Genomic DNA, 19736 nt, shown 5'->3' on the forward strand with positions numbered 1-19736 from the left:
CTTCTAAAGCAAAAAGAAGAATGCTTGGACAGAAGAAAACTTGAATGCGTCCTTCAAAGCGGATCTCAGTGCACATGCCTTTTTCAAAACATTTGACCTCTTTTGAGATGACTGGCAAAAAGTTTAAAAAGGGACCTCCCACAGGTACACTTGCCACTATGTGTGTTTTGAAATTGTGAACCCAGCAAATCGAAGCACATAGACTTGCTTTCTTAATCAGTAATAGCTGTCTCTGAAAATAATGGAAATGAAAGCCTTTTATGCAAGTTCATTTTTTGCATGTATTTTAGGAATCTAAATTTACTTTCATTCTCACTCACTTGAGGAAGAAATAAAAAGTTACACCATCTCCAATGACCAAGTTTTAAGCTTTAAAAAGATCTTGAAGATACACACAGAAAGAAGTCCTCATAAGCATTGTTTGGAAGGGAAAATAAAGTCAAAGTAATAAAAAGTAAAGGCGGAGTGGGGGAACTATAAACAGCTAACACGGATTATCTAGCTCTCTTCCTGTGTGCTTAGTCGTTCAGTTTTGTTAGACTCTTTTCGACCCCATTGACTATAACCCGCCAGGCTCCTCTGCCCGTGGGGATTCTCCAGGCAAGAATACAGGAGTGGGTTGCCATGGCCTCCCAAAGGGGATCTTCCCAACCCAGGCATTGAACCCAGGTCTCTCACATTGCAGGCAGATTCTTTACCATCTGACCTACCAGGAAACCCCAAGAATACTGGATTGGGTAGCCTATTCCTTTTCCAGAGGATCTTCCCAACCCAGGAATTGAACGGGGGTCTCCTGCATTGCAAGCCGATTCTTTACCCACTGAGCTATCAGGGAAGACCCAAACAACACCCATAATTACAGAAAAGTTAGGATTTTTGAGTGCTGTGACTCCATTTGGAATTCAGAACTCATCTTAGAAAGAGTTTAAATTGAAAAATTATAATTAAACAACACCCATAGATGTTGTGTGTGTGTGTGTGTGTGTGTGTGTGTGTGTGTGTGTGTGTGTGTGTGTGTAGAGTCACAGCACTCAAATATCCTAACTTTTCTGTAGCAAGCAAAAATCACTATATGGGATTTTTTCTAACATGCTAAAACCAATCCTGTCCAAACTCAGCATGTCGTTTTCCTCACCACTTTTGTTTTACTTGTACCTACCACTATGCTGGTTCAGAGACATATAACTTCTAATTTTGCACCCAAAGTTGTTCTAGCTAACAAGATAACTTTGGAACAAGTCTCTGAGACACTCCTTGGCACCCACTCTTCTAATTTCCATGGTGGCATTCATCCTTGACCAGACTCAAAATCTATGGCTTTCCAGTCTGGAACGTTCTCTGGCAGTACTATTACTAACTGCAAAATACTTACTTTTCTTCAGTCATTTTAAATGATTTTGAGCCAGGAGAAAAAAAGCAAGTCCAAAAAAAAAAAAGGCAGTAATTTTTGAAACACACATGTGCACACACATACACATTTCCCAAACTTCCTGTGACAGAACTCCAACATAACATTATCCATCACTAAATTCAGAATAAAACAGTGGCTGTGTTATCTTCCAATCATAGAAGTACAGGAATTTTAAGACTGGTTTCTAATAATGCAGTTTTATTGATGTTCTTTTTTTCTACACATCTCCATAAATATCCACAATTGGAAATTCCAATAGTCACTTTCTTGCGTTCATTTGCCAGTTATTTTTTGAGAGGCTACCATGCACCTGACACTGTTCTTAATACAGAAATGAACAAAAAAGATAAAATCTTTGCTACTGTGGACCCACACAGACAAAAACATGTAAACCAATAAACAAATACTTTCAAATAGTTTCCGTGCTATGAAGAAAATACAACACTGGACAGGGAAAAAAAGGGAGGGGTGGAAGAGGGAGCTATATTAAGGAGAGCAGTTAAGTAGGGCTTCCCTAACCTTTCATGTTTCAAAGAAAACCTGAATTATTTTTACTGTCTGGAGGATCTTGAGGAAAAGCACTGATGGTAGAAGGAACAGAAAGTACAAATGAGACTTCAGGGATTTAAAATGTCAGATAGATGGTTGGAGCACAGTGAACTACAGGGTGTAAGTTCCCCCATTAAATGCAATGAAATTTAACTGAACACTTTAGTAAACTCTTCAAATATTTCAAAAGAATTGCTGCATATGAAAAGAAGAGAATAATGAAGCTGTTGGAGGATGTATGATGGGTCTCCTGATAGACTCAGTAGTTAAAAGACACACTAATCTTGCAGAAAATGTGATTTGAATGAGTGTAGCAGAAAATTTACAAATTATTACTTGTCCTTACCTTTAGGCTCCCACATAGATTAAACCACAAGGATTGATGTAGGATATTAAATTCTTAATTTATGAGCATTTTATTACTATACCATAAGCTGTAATCATATTTATGGTTTTGACACTTCATAGTATTATGCTTAGCATTTTCCACTGGCATTTAGACATGAATTTTGCAAGACAGTGTGGATAGAACTAAACTGATTTTCAAAGTAAGAGAATCTAGAAAAAGATTTATTTCCCAAGGTTATGCTTGAGAAAGAAAACTGCATCCAGAAATAGATTTAAGGAGTACACTTACTTGTTAAAATGCATAAAAGAAAAAGATACTCTGTGTAAGAAATCACACCTAGAAGAAAAATAGTATTAGTTATGCTATATATAAAATATTTCTCTTTCATATTTATCAAATAAAATATTGTTCTTATAATAGCAGTAAGTAATAGTTACAAAAAATTCAGACTTTAAAGAAGATGCTAAATATTGTTTTAAATGAGACCAAACTATTACCATAAGATCAGAGCAAAAGAAGCAAGACATAAATTTTACTTTGTTTCATATGCCCTCTTAGAAACAAAATTCACATGAATGCTTCCAGATATATTGACACAAAAGCAAAATTATTAATATTTACATATAGCTGTAAATTTTAAACATGTTGCTAGAGCTTTCAATATATGAATCTAATTAAAGATTAGATGGTTGAAAATGGTTAACTCTGTGAAGCGCTTAATGACTTCTTAGACATCCTTGAATAAAACATTTAGATATTCTTGCTTAGAGATCTGACTGCTGTATTGCATTCAAAAAATACAACTCTATAGTTATTACTTTTCTGCCTTTAAGTTATCATTCATTATTCTTGACACATTTCATGCTTCTATTAAGTCTAAGAAATTTTAATTTTAATTAAATGGCTTACACTTTCTGCATATTGCATCCTGAGTACTCTGTAATCTCATATTTATAAACTTTAAAAGGAGTTTGTTTAAAGTAAATAAAAATATACATTCTGTTACTCAAATTCTTGCTTTTGAATGATAACACCCAAAACTAGAATTAGTGGCTTAATTGATTTTCCAAGCAGATCCTGAGAAAATTAAAATCCGGAATAAGCCAATAATACTCATCCAGATATGAGACAGTCCTCATGTTTGGTAAAACAGTATAAAAATCCTTACATGATCAGATCGTGAACCTTAAAACTCCACTTTACCTAGTGTTCTTTGAGGCTATCCTCTTTGTTACAGAACAAAGAGAAGAGGAGGCACTGTCAGGCGGTCTGTCAGGAGAGGTGAAGGGACCGAGCTGGGAGGCCTGAAAGCATTCCCGTCTTTTGTTTATACTAGAATATTGTGACCTATAGACATAGTTCTGGTTGATTGCCATGAATGTTATGGGAGAAAGATTCTGGAATGGTCAATGTGTATAAAGATACAATACCTAGATTCCATAGGGATCCCTCAAAAAAAAAAAAAAAAATTGGAAATGGGCTCTGTATCTCCACAATCCAGTCTCACTGACTGTTGTTCTAACTGATGTGGTGGAATACACAAGAGATGCCGGTTCGTGAAAAGAACTTCAATATCTGCTGTACATCTTTTACTTGGTAATCAACTCAAGAGTCCCCTCAGTGAAGGATTACTTAACAGTAGGTGTCTTGATCATGAGTACTGCAGTAGACACTTGTTGGAAGTACAGAGCTTTTGAGGTGTTTCGAGGAATTTTTGGTTTTTGAGGTGGTGTCATCCACAGCAGAGAAACACAAAGTGAGAAGCTCATGATAAAATTTAATAAAAATGGTCAAGGAGAAGAGAAAATACTACTAAACATGAACTGTAGATTCATGCTTTTAATTACAAAAATGGAGAATCATTAAGACTAATCTTTCAATTTATTTTAAGGTCACCCAGAGTCAAAAATAAAATAATGGTAAACGCTAAGCATATAGTAAACTTGTGATCTTTAGAAAAAGAGGATAAGAAAGATGCCAACTAGGTTTCCTTTGAAAGTTCAATTTAAAAAATTCTAAGGGAATTTCCTTTAAAAGCACCACACTCTTTAGTTCCTATATCCTGATACATAACAGCTGGCTATTATAACTAAGTCTGTGTAATTCATGGTTCCATAAATGTTACATACCAATTAAATTTTTGTAAAACTGTCTAACATTTTCTTGCTGGGTTGTATTTTAAGCTGATAGAATTCTTCGTAAGTTAGTCTTCAACAGCTCTAAAAACTTAGCTTTAAGATTCCTCTTCCACCTAATCTCTTTATTAAAAAATAAGACTGTAACTCTCTACTTTATCTAACCCAATGGTTCTAAAACTTGGGTACATGGGTTACCTTGATAATCCCATCACTATGACATAGATCTGCACTGTTCTACAGGGTAGCCATGGACCACACAGGGCTACTTAAATTTAGAAATAATTAAGAGTAAGTAAAATTTAAAATTCAATTCCTCAGATACAGTAGCCCCATTTCAGGTTTTTCATAGCCACAACTGACTCAAGGCTATGGACTCTAGGGATATGGACATTCCGGCCACTGTAGACAGTTCTATTGGATAGCACTGAATACATTATCTTCCCTGAAAAAAGTACAAATCTGCATACAACTTAAGTAGGATTAGGACTTGCCTAAACCTATAGCTTCCAGATTTAAGCCTCCCTTTAACTAAAAAGAATTTCCTTCTTCCATCCATTTATCTTTCTTAGATTACATTTGATCCAATTTTATTTTCCCATGAGAGGTATCAAGGAAATACTTTTTACATTCAACAATTTACCCCATTCTTCTGAGCTTTGAACTTTCTTGATCCTATCATTCCACTCTAAGATTTGAATGGCAATCTTTAACACAATTTCCAGAAAAAAATTTCTAAGAACTTTAAAGATACTGTAGCCCAGACTTCACAAAGATATATAAACCTTAGTTATAAAAAGCCTACAATTAAAGATCAGGTGTCTCCTCCATCCAGAGTCCATGAGATCTATGTAAAAGCAATTTGAATTTCTAATTCTACTTGGTGGTGGTGGTGGTGGTGAAGTTGCTCAGTCATGTCCGACTCTTTGCGACCCTGTGGACTGTAGCCTACCAGGCTCCTCCGTCCATGGGATTCTCCAGGCAAGAATACTGGAGTGGGTTGCCATTTCCTTCTCCAGGGGATCTTCCTGACCCAGGGATCGAACCCAGGTCTTCTGCTTTGGAGGCAGACGCTTTAACCTCTGAGCCACCAGGATAAACATATATGAATTATAACTACTCTTTTAAAGTATTTATATTCATATTAAATAAATTATTTTCAAACCAATATTGGTTAAGTGATAGAAAAGAAAAAGGTAAGTTTATACAATTGCTTTATATCTTTATTTTGTATATTCTTATATTTGAATATAAAAATATATATTTCTAAGAAACATTCCTTGATAAGATTAAAGAGATTATATTGATTAGTTTCTACTATAAATATTTATAAAAAGTACACTGTAAAAGAAAATTGCAATAACAGCTATATAATTTGATTGCAAGGACGTACACAAATTAATGAGTTAACATATATATAGATGTGGGTAATACAGTAAGTTGAAACAATTGGATTTTGCAGTGAGTTTTGTCTTAAGAAAAATGCTCAAATTGTACAGCCAAAAGATATACCCAATAAGCTTTTCATACTGATTACATTTAAGAAAATCTGTAATCCCCTGGAAGTAAACAGAAAGAAGAAAAAATGTATTTGGAAATCAGTATTTCTGAAAAATACTTTCTATAGGTAAATATAATATATACTTCTCAATATGGTTAAAAAGGGTTTTTTTAAACTGTGCTGTTTCAAATCCTGAAAGATGATGCTGTGAAAGTGCTGCACTCAATATGCCAGCAAATTTGGAAAACTCAGCAGTGGCCACAGGACTGGAAAAGGTCAGTTCTCATTCCAATCCCAAAGAAAGGCAATGCCAAAGAATGCTCAAACTCCCGCACGATTGCACTCATCTCACATGCTAGTAAAGTAATGCTCAAAATTCTCCAAGCCAGGCTTCAGCAATACATGAACCGTGAACTCCCTGATGTTCAAGCTGGTTTTAGAAAAGGCAGAGGAACCAGAGATCAAATTGCTAACATCCGCTGGATCATCGAAAAAGCAAGAGAGTTACAGAAAAACATCTATTTCTGCTTTATTGACTATGCCAAAGCCTTTGACTGTGTGGATCACAATAAACTGTGGAAAATTCTGAGAGAGATGGGAATACCAGACCACCTGACCTGCCTCTTGAGAAATCTGTATGCAGGTCAGGAAGCAACAGTTAAAACTGGACATGGAACAACAGACTGGTTCCAAATAGGAAAAGGAGTACGTCAAGGCTGTATATTGTCACCCTGCTTATTTAACTTCTATGCACAGTACATCATGAGAAACGCTGGACTGGAAGAAACACAAGCTGGAATCAAGATTGCCAGGAGAAATATCAATAACCTCAGATATGCAGATGACACCACCCTTATGGCAGAAAGTGAAGAGGAACTAAAAAGCCTCTTGATGAAAGTGAAAGAGGAGAGTGAAAAAGTTGGCTTAAAGCTCAACATTCAGAAAACGAAGATCATGGCATCCGGTCCCATCACTTCATGGGAGATAGATGAGGAAACAGTGGAAACAGTGTCAGACTTTATTTTTTTGGGCTCCAAAATCACTGCAGATGGTGACTGCAGCCATGAAATTAAAAGACGCTGACTCCTTGGAAGGAAAGTTATGACCAACCTAGATAGCATATTCAAAAGCAGAGATATTACTTTGCCAACTAAGGTCCGTCTAGTCAAGGCTATGGTTTTTCCAGTGGTCATGTACGGATGTGAGAGTTGGACTATGAAGAAGGCTGAGCGCCGAAGAATTGATGCTTTTGAACTGTGGTGTTGGAGAAGACTCTTTAGAGTCCCTTGGACTGCAAGGAGATCCAACCAGTCTATTCTGAAGGAGATCAACCCTGGGATTTCTTTGGAAGGAATGATGCTAAAGCTGAAACTCCAGTACTTTGGCCACTTCATGAGAAGAGTTGACTCATTGGAAAAGACTTTGATGCTGGGAGGGATTGGGGGCAGGAGGAGAAGGGGACGACCGAGGATGAGATGGCTGGGTGGCATCACGGACTCGATGGACGTGAGTCTGAGTGAACTCCGGGAGATGGTAATGAACAGGGAGGCCTGGCGTGCTGCGATTCATGGGGTCGCAAAGAGTCGGACAAGACTGAGCGACTGAACTGAACTGAACTGAAAGTTCACTTTGTTAGAAGATATGAATAATGTATCATAAATAAAGTAACATAAAACCACCCTTAACCTGACTATCAAGAAACATTCATTATTAATATTTTGGTATTTTTCTTTTTAGTATTTTTCTCTCCGTACACAGACACATATATAACTGTAAAGTTATTTAAGCATGAGGAAAATATACATGTATAATAGTATAAGCAATTCAGTGTCAGTACTAAAATACATAAATACTAAAGTTAACTTACCTTTTTCTTTAAGATTTCGAAATAGCTTTGATGATCCTTTCCAAACTGGTGGTGTTTCTGATAGCATTTGATTTAATTCCTGTTATATAAAGTATCATTATACTGATCAACAGGTAAGCCACTTATTTATAAAATAGACCAAAAATATTTAAATGCCAATGCAAAAGTTTCTCTGCTTAGAAGACCTCCTATAATGGCTGTATTTATACTACTATCTCTGTGGTCCATTCAACAGTAAAACCCAATATTTGACCAAAAGTGTAAAAGTAAAAATGAGTGATAAAGATGCTACATTAAATTCAGTTACAGCTACCAAAAATTTCAGATAATGTATTAATTGGGGATATATAGGGCTTCCTCAGAGAAGGCAATGGCGACCCACTCTGGTACTCTTGCCTGGAAAATCCGATGGACGGAGGAGCCTCGTAGGCTGCAGTCCATGGAGTCACTAAGACACAACTGAGCGACTTCACTTTCACTTTTCACTTTCATGCACTGGAGAAGGAAATGGCAACCCACTCCGGTGTTCTTGCCTGGAGAATCCCAGGGACAGCGGAGCCCGGTGGGTTGCCATCTATGGGGTCACACAGAGTCGGACACAACTGAAGCGACTTAGCAGCAGCAGCACCTCTGTAGGCTAAGTGTAATGACTAGGTTTTTCTTTAGGGGAGGACCTTAACTACCTCCTAAAAAATCACTGGTAAGATAAGGCACAGACTGAATTTACATGAAAACCATTTAATTTTTTTTTTTAACTTTGTGTTGTGGACATTATGAGAGAGTAATATAATTACTTCCTACCTTTAGCAGCTATTAAAGTTTTACCAGTTTTGTTTCACTTATTTCTCTTTTCCCACTTTTCTTCTGTGGGGGACTGCAGGGCTTCCTAGGTGGCGCCTGTGGTAATGAATCTACCAGCCGATGCAGGAGATGTAAAAGACGCAGGTTTGATTGCTGGGTAGGGAAGTTGCCCTGGAGTAGGGAATGGCAACGCACTCCAGTATTCTTGCCTAGAAAATCCCATGGACAGAGGAGCCTGGCTGGCTACAGTCCATGGGGTTCCAAAGAGTTGGACACTACTGAGCACCAGCACCACCACATATATATATCATATATGTGTATATATGATAACGTAATTAAGATAAAACAGTGAATTTAAATTCTGGGGCCAGTTAGTGAAGGATGGTTCCATGGAAGCCATAAGAAATGGTGCACGTCTAATGCAGGTCAGATATGATCAGCAGGTTGTACATACTGTCTGTTTTCTGTAGCCCATTTGGATTTAGGCAATTCTGGGGTGGATGAAGCAACTGGGCAACAGATTATACTGGGAAAGAATGAAGAGTATTTTATAGTGACTTAAAGAATGACGACATCAGGTGAAGTGGGAAAACAGGCTATTGAGTTATTACGGTCACTGTTGCAATTTTTTCCTAATTTTAACTTAAATATTCAGTAAAGAATACACACCCCAATTGCTGATTAGTCAGCTTTTTTTTTTTTTTGAACCAAGCAGAAGTGGGACTATTTTGGAAAATTTAAACATTTGACTCATTACTCAGATACTAAAACAATTTTGTATTTATTGTGCATACTTGTGTTAAGAGCAACTAAGTGAAAATTATAAATAGGTTAATTGTGAAAAATTATTAAAGGATTTGGTGAGATAACTTGAAATAATTTAAAATTAAAAAAAAAATTAGTCTGCTAAGTAACACACTGAAAAACAAACAAACACTAGGAAGTGCTTCTTTTCCAGATCTGATTTTTGCTACTCAAAAGTGTGGTTCCCTAAAAAGCCCTGGCATCATTATCTTGCCAGACAGCTTGTTAGAAATGCACAATCTCAGATCTCATCCCAGACCTACTGAACCAGAATCTACTTTTAACAAGATCGACGAATGACTTTAACGTACACAAGTTTGAGAAGCACTTTAGACCAATCCTTTCTGATGTGTGTGCTAAGTCACTTCAGTCGTGTCCAGTTCTTTGCGACCCTGTGGACCATAGTCCATGTATATCAAAATGCTGTCCATGGGATTCTTAGGCAAGAATACTGGAGTGGGTTGCTGTGCCCTCCTCCAAGGGATCTTCCCCCCTTTCCCGATGTCGTTGTACCTTAAAAATCCCTGTGACATTTATAAACCATCTTTTTCATTACTGAGCTGATTAAGCAGACAAATAGGGAATCGCTGGGATGCCAAAGGCAGAAGAGGTATTTTTAGGGGATTTATAGAGGCCCTGAAGTCCATCTGTGAGTCCTTGGTCTCACTTCCTTTATACTGTTATTTCCGCACGGCAGGTAACAGATGCCACCAATGCTGAGTACTGTCTCACTAGGATAGCAATGGCACAGAGGTCAGAATTCACAACGACTAATGATGCTTAATGCTTAAACAACAGTAAATTCATGAAGATTTTTGTTAAAACAGGAAAAAAGTATTTTGAGTATACTTTATACACTTTCATTTATACTGTCTCTATTATACTGATATTACCTCTCTTTCTCCCTTTGAACTCTTTCCATGTATTAAACTCCATTTCTTCTGCTCAGCAAAAATTTAAGACCAAAAAATCAGAGCTACCTTTTATTTGAGTTTCTTCTATGTGCTTAGCAACGGGCTAATACACACTTCTTTTAATTCTAAAAATTAATTCTCATTTTATTTTTGTAATAATTTAGTTCTGTCTGGTCTAGATCATCCAACTGACACATTGATCTTCTTTCATATCAATTTTAGAGACTTTTAAATTTTATTAAAATTTGTATTTCCAGGCAGGCTTGGACTCTCTCTCCCCACTGCCAGTGCCTATCTTAGTCTCTTAAAGGCAGTAGTATTGAAGACAGAAAATTTGATCGGCTTTTGTCCCTGGTTTCTGGGAGCAACACTCCATATCCTTAGACCACACCAAAGTGTATGCCGAGGAGAAGAATCAGGATGGGGGCTGACCTTCAAAAACAACCCCGTGACTCAAAGGTTGGGGGTGTGAGCTAGCCTGACCTTTGGGGAGGGGAGAGGAGAGGAGAAGGAATGGAGATTGAATTCATTTGTGTGGTCAATGATTTGATCAATTGCAGCTATGCAATGAAACCCCCAATAAAAACTCTGGACACCAAGCTCAGCAGAGCTTTCAGGTTTGTAAACACTTGGGTGGGCCAGGATGGGGCCATACCCTGATCCTCAGGGAGAAGGCACAGAAGCTGTGTTCGGAACCCTCCTACACCTTACTGTGTGTGTCTCTCCCTTTGGCTGGCCTTGATTTGTTCCCTTTCTTTGGGATTGGAATGAAAACCATCTTGAGAGTCCCTTGGACTGCAAGGAGATCCAACCAGTCTATTCTAAAGGAGATCAGCCCTGGGATTTCTTTGGAAGGAATGATGCTAAAGCTGAAACTCCAGTACTTTGGCCACCTCATGCGAAGAGTTAACTCATTGGAAAAGACTCTGATGCTGGGAGGGATTGGGGGCAGGAGGAAAAGGGGACGACAGAGGATGAGATGGCTGGATGGCATCACCGACTCGATGGATGTGAGTTTGAGTGAACTCTGGGAGTTGGTGATGGACAGGGAAGCCTGGTGTGCTGCAATTCATGGGGTCGCAAAGAGTTGGACACAACTGAGTGACTGAACTGAACCAAACTGAACTGATTTGTTCCCTTATAATGATAACTATAAATTGGAAATCAAAGTGTAGAATGTTTCTGAGTTCTGTGAGTCTGTCTAACAAATTATTAAACTTGAGGGAAGTTGTGGGAACTATCTGAATTTGTAGCCACTTGGTCAGAAGTGTGCGTGGTCTGGAATCCCTTGAAATGCAGCTGGCATCTGAAATGAGGGCAATCTTTTGGAGGATTGGGTCCTTAAATCTGTGGGGTCTGATGCTAACTCTGGATGGTCAGTATCAGAATTAAATTGCAGTACTGCAAGTAGGGACTAAATAAATATTTGCTGGATTGAATTCATTTACCTAGAATTATAGATGCCTTTTAAAGGATTTATACAATTTTCTTGAGTACAATTTTTTCCTTGTTTTTTTTAAATATAACTTTATTTATTTTAATTGGAGGTTAATTATTTTTACAATATTGTATTGGTTTTGCCATACATCAACATGAATCCGCCACAGGTATACATGTGTTCCCCATCCTGAACCCCCCTCCCTCCTCCCTCCCCATACCATCCCTCTGGGTCGTCTCAGTGCACCAGCCCCAAGCATCCAATATCACGCATCGAACCTGGACTGGCTATTTGTTTCATATATGATATTATACATGTTTCAATGCCATTCTCCCAAATCATCCCACCCTCGCCCTCTCCCACAGAGTCCAAAAGACTGTTCTATATATCTGCGTCTCTTTTGCTGTCTCGCATACAGAGTTATCATTACCATCTTTCTAAATTCTATATATATGCGTTAGTATACTGTACTGGCGTTTTTCTTTCTGGCTTGCTTCACTCTGTATAGGCTCCAGTTTCATCCACCTCATTAGAACTGATTCAAATGCATTCTTTTTAATGGCCGAGTAATACTCCATTGTGTATATGTACTACAGCTTTCTTATCCATTTTTTTTTTTTTAGTGAATAAATATTTTATAACCTTTTATTTTAAATATAACATTAATATGTGTAACACACATAAACAAAAGGTCTTGGGACCAAAAAGTTTGAGAGCTTCTCTTTCCAGCAGGCATTCAGTACCCTATGAATATTACTGCTGATAGGCCCCGTTGCTTCATTCCTTGGCATACTCAATGTATATTTCACTTTAAATATGATTCAACAGATCATCTGCAAAAAGCTTCTTAAACTTATTTTCAGGCAAGAGGATTTAATCTGACAGTGAAATACTCAACTCGAATCAGTTTTAGTTAAAAATCTAAGATGTGAAGCAGGTTTTCCTTAGTGACATCTAACGTAATAAACAATCCTTTAATATATAAACAGGCCAACTGATGTATGAAATAGAAAACCACACTTCACATGACACATTTTTAAAATGTTAATTAGTAATGTGACAACATCAGCATTAGATTCTATGTGAGTGGTGCCAAACAAATGGCTCACTCCAAATGTCAGCTAAAAACAAACCCCTAGTTTTTGAAAGAAAATAAAGTAGGGAATAAACAGGTTCCTAGAGAAAAAAAGAATTCTTTTAAATCTACACATCTTTAAAATGTTGAAATATGAGTTGGCACATTGATACTGACATTATACTAAGCTACACAGTTTTATTCTTAAATGAAAGTACATCCCAGATACTGTTAATATTCGATTGTTGGAGTACGCAAATTGGGAACACTTCTGAGGTTTAGCTGTGGTAAAAGCAGACCCTTTCAGCCTTATGATTGTATCTCAGATATAAGAAAATTACACTGATGCTTTTAACCTGCCATGTACAATTTTTTAATGTATTGCCATTTAAAAAATCTGAGACAGCTAACATTTAAACACATCATTGCTGTTTGGGAATGATATTTTAATGAAAGATGCTGTGCACATATTTCCTACTTTATACCATAGTAAGATTTTAAATGATAAGTTATTGAATATATCTTATGTTGAATAAATGATATTTGAAAATAAGTATATTTTTCTTTCTGAGTAGCCTTCTGGAAAAAGTTCACTGAATATAGTTTCCAGTAATAGTTTACTTTCCTAACTTGTACTTACAGCAGGGAATTGAAACAGTGTAAAACCCAGAAAATCTGACTTTCCCTTGTTTTGATTTGCATGTCCACTTATGACCATCATTTTTGGGGAAACTTCCCACTTAGTATATCAAAAATCAATGCTATGAAAGTTCTTTAAAAGGTTCAGCGGTTTTTTTGAGTCTCTGAATGATTACAGCATTCTGTAAATCAGCTTCTTCCAGTGTGAGTGTTTCATCTAGCAATTTGAGGAAAGGAAGAGTAGTTGCCAGGGAAAAGGGAGGACTCCTCTGAGATCCCTGGTATTTTTCGATGAAGTCTTTGATGTGGCTTATCCTATGAGTAATGTTAAATTTTTGGACAATCCTTTTCCCGTTGGCTAACCAGATCTGTATATTAGTGATGGGTTCCAGATTGTTTAGTGGGACAGCAGACAACTTATTTTTATTCTCAACTTCAATATTCTTAGCTTTAGAAACAATTTTTGGTGTAGCACTTCCCAGTCTGTGACCTTGTCCTGAGAAGGGCTGGAACACAGGCTTTGTTGACATACATACTTCATTTTTCTTATCTTCAACTTTAACATCCACCTCCTGTTTATCAAAAACTCCCTGTAATTCTAAAAGTAATTCCCCTTTTTTGATGGAGTTCAGAAACTGTTGACTTGCACCATCAGAATAACTTCTGAAATCATCATTGACCATGAATCCATTTTTCCATAATTTTATACTTACATCTACCTGTTTCTTTTGTTCAGTGGGAGACAAACATTTGGCACCAACCTTCTGAGCTTCCTCAAAAAGGCTGTCAACAAAATATTCACAATTTGTTTGTTGACTATCACTAAGAGGTTGGTGGTCAGATCCTGTTTCACAAACCCATTCTTCCTTTATACTTTCAAGATTATCCACTTCTTTCATTCTCTTTTGTTTTACTGAGCCACGACTATGAAATAAGGAAGCTTGATTTTCACGTCGCTTATAAAATCGATCCCATTTTACAATCCCACATTAGTAGAGGCTGCCAGTTTCCTATCTTTACTTTCAATGATCTCAGATTGAGTACGAAGAAACCAACGCTGGAAGCCACACTAACGTTCGTTATTGCTAACAAGCAACAAACCAGCCAAGCGCGGCGCGGCTCCGGGAAACTCACCTCCCGGCGCGGCCGCTGGAGGGGGCCGCGCCGCGCCGTCGCCTCGCGGCCTCGGTCTGTCTGCTCAGGGGCCGCAGGCGCCGCCGTCGCCGGGCTGGAGCCCCTCAGATGAGGAGCACCGCCGCCCCCAGGCCCAATCGAGCTCGGCGGCTGGGCCGCTGGAACCGCGCGCGCCTCCCTCGGTCAACGCCGCCCAGCGCCGAGTCCCATTTTTAAGTAAATACTTAATATATATGTTATAGGAAAATTAGGAAGTGCAGAAAATAAAAAGATTGTGATCCAGGGATTAACCACAATTAAAATTTTAATTTTATTCTTTATCTATTTATTTTTTTGTCATTCTTGTTGCACATATTGAGTAATTTTCTATGTAAAGTTTTATAACTTACTCTTTGCACTTAATGTATCATGATCATATTTTCCTGCCAAACATTCTTTATTTTCATTTTAATGGCTATACAGCAGTTCTGAGTAACTTTTTATATTCTTAAATCCTGTGAACCCAGAAGAGATACTGCTTATGTGAATTATATTTAATTATATTTAATGTGTGTGGAAATAGAAATGATACTTTTCTTATTGGTCACACCCCATCGCTTGTGGAATCTTAGTTTCCTGACCAGGGATTGAACCTGCAACCTCAGCAGTGAAAGTGCTGAGTCCTAACCACTGTGGTGGTGGTAGTTTAGTCACTAAGTCATGTCCCACTCTTTGTGACCCCATTGATTTAGCCTGCTAGGCTCATCTGTCCTTGGATTTCCCAGGCAAGAATATTAGAGTGGGTTGCCATATCCTCCTCCAGGGAATCTTCCTGACCCAGGGATCAAATCCGGGTCTCCTGCATTGCAGGTGGATTCTTTACCAAGTGAGCCACCAAGGAAGTGCCCTAACCATTGTGCCACCAGGGAAACGATATATTCCGAAGAAACAATATATTTTTAAACTGCAAAAATACATAAGCACATATTCTATTATCTCTCAGAGTGATGATTTCATCACTCATCAGGAAGCCTCTGGAAAACTCCACTGTACCCTTGTGAGAGAATGAGAGTAACAGAACAAGTAACTTCTCTGTTTATTATGAAGATAGTCTTGACTTTACGGATGCCCCCAAAAGGTCTTTGCATGTTAAGAAAAATCAGTTTATATTACTTTATAATGTGCTGTTTTATTCAACCCTATGTTTTTAGGCCTATTCATGTTGATAAACATAGCTCTTATGTATTACTCATTTTAGCTCTTCTTCATTTGTCCTTCATATGCCTACTTCACATTCTTTTATTAGTCTTCTACTAATTGACATTTATATTGTTTCTGATTTTTTTAGGACTCCTGGTATAAGCATGCAAATGTTTCTCTTATAAACATATCTAGAAGTAGAATTTTTGATATGCATAAAATATTCCCACGTTTCTCTCAAAAGAGAAAATACCAACATACATTCTCACCTGGTTCCTCCTTTCTATCCTTGATAATTACTGGTATTGTTAGATTTCTAGAAGCTGACTACCGGATGGGTGTAAAACAGTATCACATAGTTGGTTTAATTTGTGTATCCCTGATTACTACTGAGGTCTGCATATCCCTGATTACATACATTTATTGGCCTCTCTGGCTATGGCCATCCATTATTTTCTTATTATGTTTTATATATTGATTTATAGGAATTCTATATAATTATAAGATACTTAGCCTTTTCTGTTCATAGGTTGCAAGCATATTCTCCCACATGTCATACCTCTTTTAACATTGTTGATACTGTCTTTTGTGTGCCAAAATTTTTAATATTTAATTTAGCAAAATTTGCCAATAATCTCCTTTGAGTTTAGCTTTATGTATATTTATACATGTATATATCACAATGTATGCATCATAAATATATATATATATGTGTGTGTGTGTATATATATACACACACACATTTAATTGTGTGCATGCATATGTATAGCAAGAGCTTTAACTTACCTGCTTGGAAAGTGACTTCCATGTTTTAGCAACTATAAAAAACAAACATAAAAAAGTGGATAATAAATACTTCATGTAATGTATATAAAAATCCAGTAACCATCTACATCATAACTCATGACACTGACTTTTATATCTAAAAGGCAAAGTTATTTTTTAACTTCAAGAGGTGGAACTATGTATGTTATACATTTTATATTTGTCTCATGTACTATAAACTATTCACAATAATATCAGTGGAGTAGAAAACATATTTTCCATAATCATAATCTCACTTTGGGGATTTCTAGATTTACAAAGTAAATTAACTTACTCCAAGTTAAATATCCTATGGGCTTAAAGCCCAAATAATGATATTCACTAAATGTTGTTAGAATATAAAGTAACAGAGAAATTATAATTTTAAGGTGTTACCCGTGATCTCTGCTATGTTAGTATCTCTGATTACAATTCGAAGGTTGGGTTTCTGTACAGTGAATGGGAAGGACAGGGCAAAGATAAAAAGAGATGAAGGAGAGAACAGGTGATGTTCTAAAAAGACTCAGCCTGTTTTCCACTCTTCTCTAAGAATGTTACAGTTGAATAAAATACCAGAGGTCACTTTCTCTTTCCGATTTCTCCTCACATCCCTGAAGACCTCAAACACTATAAGTCTTATAATATTAAAATAAGTGCAGTCAACACTGTTGTTTCTTTGCTCAGATTTGAACACTGTGAATATATAATGCCTGTGCAAGAATTATCTCCAGGTTTGGATGTGATTAAGTCCTATAAAACAGCTGTATTAGCAACTAGTAAATATTAATTATTTCAGCTACAGCACAATAATGACAAGCAATATTTTTTCTCCATGGTCATGTGGGTTTTTCTATATAATTAACCATAGTTAATATAAATAATATATCAAATTCAAGATTATAAGATAGGCATTTTTTGCTATGTACTTTTCTCTCTTTTAAGTAATGTAATAAGTCATTTGACGACCACAAGGGTAGAACTATATTGTAAAATTTAGCAAACTGATTTCTATGAAGATAGTCTTCTTCTCTATGCAGTAACAACATCCTTTCTTTACCTAAGATAGTTAATATGGAACCTTGTAATCAAGTGATTAAAATCACAGGTCTATAAGGTAGATTTCAGCATTTAACCGTAATTATAATAATTTATACATTCACTTCATAGACATCTTCCTTTACATAGTGAACATAATAATGTAAATAATTTTATTATTCTGTTGCTTTTGAAATATAGCAGTAAGAAAGGAAGAAAAATAAATGGTACAAAAGTACATGCATATGCTCTTATGCAATGTTCAGAAGGTATTTATCAGAAGAGGAAGTTAGACACTCTTGAGTTTTGTAGGGTTTATGAGATTTCCAGGGTCAGTTATTCACAAAAGACATATTCATTCTGCCGGATATGTCACCATGTTCAGTATTACTGGCTTTTTAAAAAATAAAACTAAAGAGCCATTAAGATTGTTCTTCAAAGGGTTTTCTGATTTTCTAAATCCTTTATTTCAAATGATGTTACTGCATATATAAGGTAAAGAGAAACTTCCTTCTTTTGGACATATTTTATTTCTTAGGCTATAGGTTGATGTTCATTATATTTTTAATAATTTTATTTGTCTGAATTTTTTAAACAATAAATTCTTTAAAATTAACAAATACTTGAAGCTACATGAAAATAATTACTTACTTTAGTTCTAGATGGAGATTTTACCTTTTAGGTTCTATATAAGTAGGTAAAATATATTTTCTTGATTTCAAACATAAAGTTATTATCAGTGATCTGATGTATATCTCAATTAACATTTCTTTGAATTATAATTATTAAGCAAATGTTAACATGGCATAGCATTTTCCTGTTGATGTTGCCATAAAATTAAGGATTTAAAAAAATAATGGTTCTGAATTCAAGTGATAATGATGATGATAACAATGACACCTAGCAAAGCTTATTAAGTTCCTACTCTATATTGGTATTACACTAAACATAACTGATATCATTCAATCCTCAAAAAACCTACTAAGACTTTTTTACTTTCACTTTTATAAATGAATAAACAGAAGACTACATAACTTACTCAGGTTCTCAAAGCTCATAAAAAATGCCAAGGTCTAAACACAAGTCTATCTAATTTTAATATGCTACTTTGATATGTATATGATTTAATATTCCATCTCTGAAGCATATTTTCTTTTATGAGGTAAATATTTCTTTTTAAAGCCCTATACTTATTTAAAAAGTTTTTACAAATACCTTGATTTTTAGTTATCATTCTTAATTACAGCTTAGAAGAACTGATTAGAAATTAACTGATGTTGACAGAGAAGGAAAAATATCATATGACATATGACATTTCTTATATGTGGAATCAAAAAAGAAATGATACAAATGAACTACTTACAAAACAAAAAGAGACTCACAGACTTAGGGAATGAACTTATGGTTGCCTATACACACTGTCGTTCTGTTTAAAATGGATAATCAACAAGGTCCTATGTATAGCACATGGAACTCTGTTCAATGTTATATGTCAGCCTGGATGGGAGGGGAGTTTGGGGGAGAATGGATACATGTATTTGTATGGCCGAGGCCCCTTACTATCCACCCCATCACAACACTGTGAAACGGTTATACCCAATACAAAATAAAAATTAAATTAATTAAATTTAAAAAATAAACTAATGTTAATCTGAGTTTCTTGCTTAAAGAAAACACCTGACAATATTTGTTGTCAATAATAACATCTGAGATTTCAAGTGAAAATTAAAATTTTGGAAAGCTTGCATGCACCATGCATTTGACAGCTTTCCAACAAGCAAAGACTTTTCTGATAAGATTCTGATGGTATTAGTGAATGTGATTTAAAAAAAATATTGTACTATGAAATATGGCAACATTTGACAGATCGGTGTAATTTAATGAACCAATATTTTCTAGTGGATAGCACAAAATTATATCAATATAAAGAAAAAAGAGCCATTCAAATATGCAATGTAGGCCAAAGGATTTTAACAAAATCCTTGACAAAAATGTCAGAGTCCACATTGCAACTAAACTTTAAGAAACTCTCAGCAGCCAAGTATTGATATAATACCAAAGAAGAATATCTATGATTATTTGAAAAGGTTTTTGTAATACC

At 36.1% G+C, this 19736-nt stretch overlaps 2 protein-coding genes across 2 annotated transcripts in view; both read right to left on the reverse strand.

Annotated features, from left to right (window-relative positions):
• The window catches only part of MICU3 (mitochondrial calcium uptake family member 3), an 85808-nt gene that overhangs the window by 31888 nt on the left and 34184 nt on the right, over positions 1–19736 (reverse strand). Inside the window, exons 3-5 of the mRNA XM_052661412.1 lie at positions 16583–16614; positions 7813–7891; positions 2598–2645 (exon numbers count right to left, since the gene is read on the reverse strand). Of these exons, the coding sequence (XP_052517372.1) occupies positions 2598–2645; positions 7813–7891; positions 16583–16614 (159 nt within the window). The remainder of the gene's footprint in view (positions 1–2597; positions 2646–7812; positions 7892–16582; positions 16615–19736) is intronic.
• Positions 13606–14388, reverse strand: LOC128068285 (UBX domain-containing protein 2A-like). The gene has a single exon (XM_052661413.1). It carries the CDS (start codon positions 14380–14382, stop codon positions 13606–13608), a length of 777 nt encoding a protein of 258 aa, XP_052517373.1. The 5' UTR covers positions 14383–14388.

The sequence above is a fragment of the Budorcas taxicolor genome, chromosome 24 (genome assembly GCF_023091745.1).
Source record: "Budorcas taxicolor isolate Tak-1 chromosome 24, Takin1.1, whole genome shotgun sequence".
NCBI lineage: Eukaryota > Metazoa > Chordata > Mammalia > Artiodactyla > Bovidae > Budorcas > Budorcas taxicolor.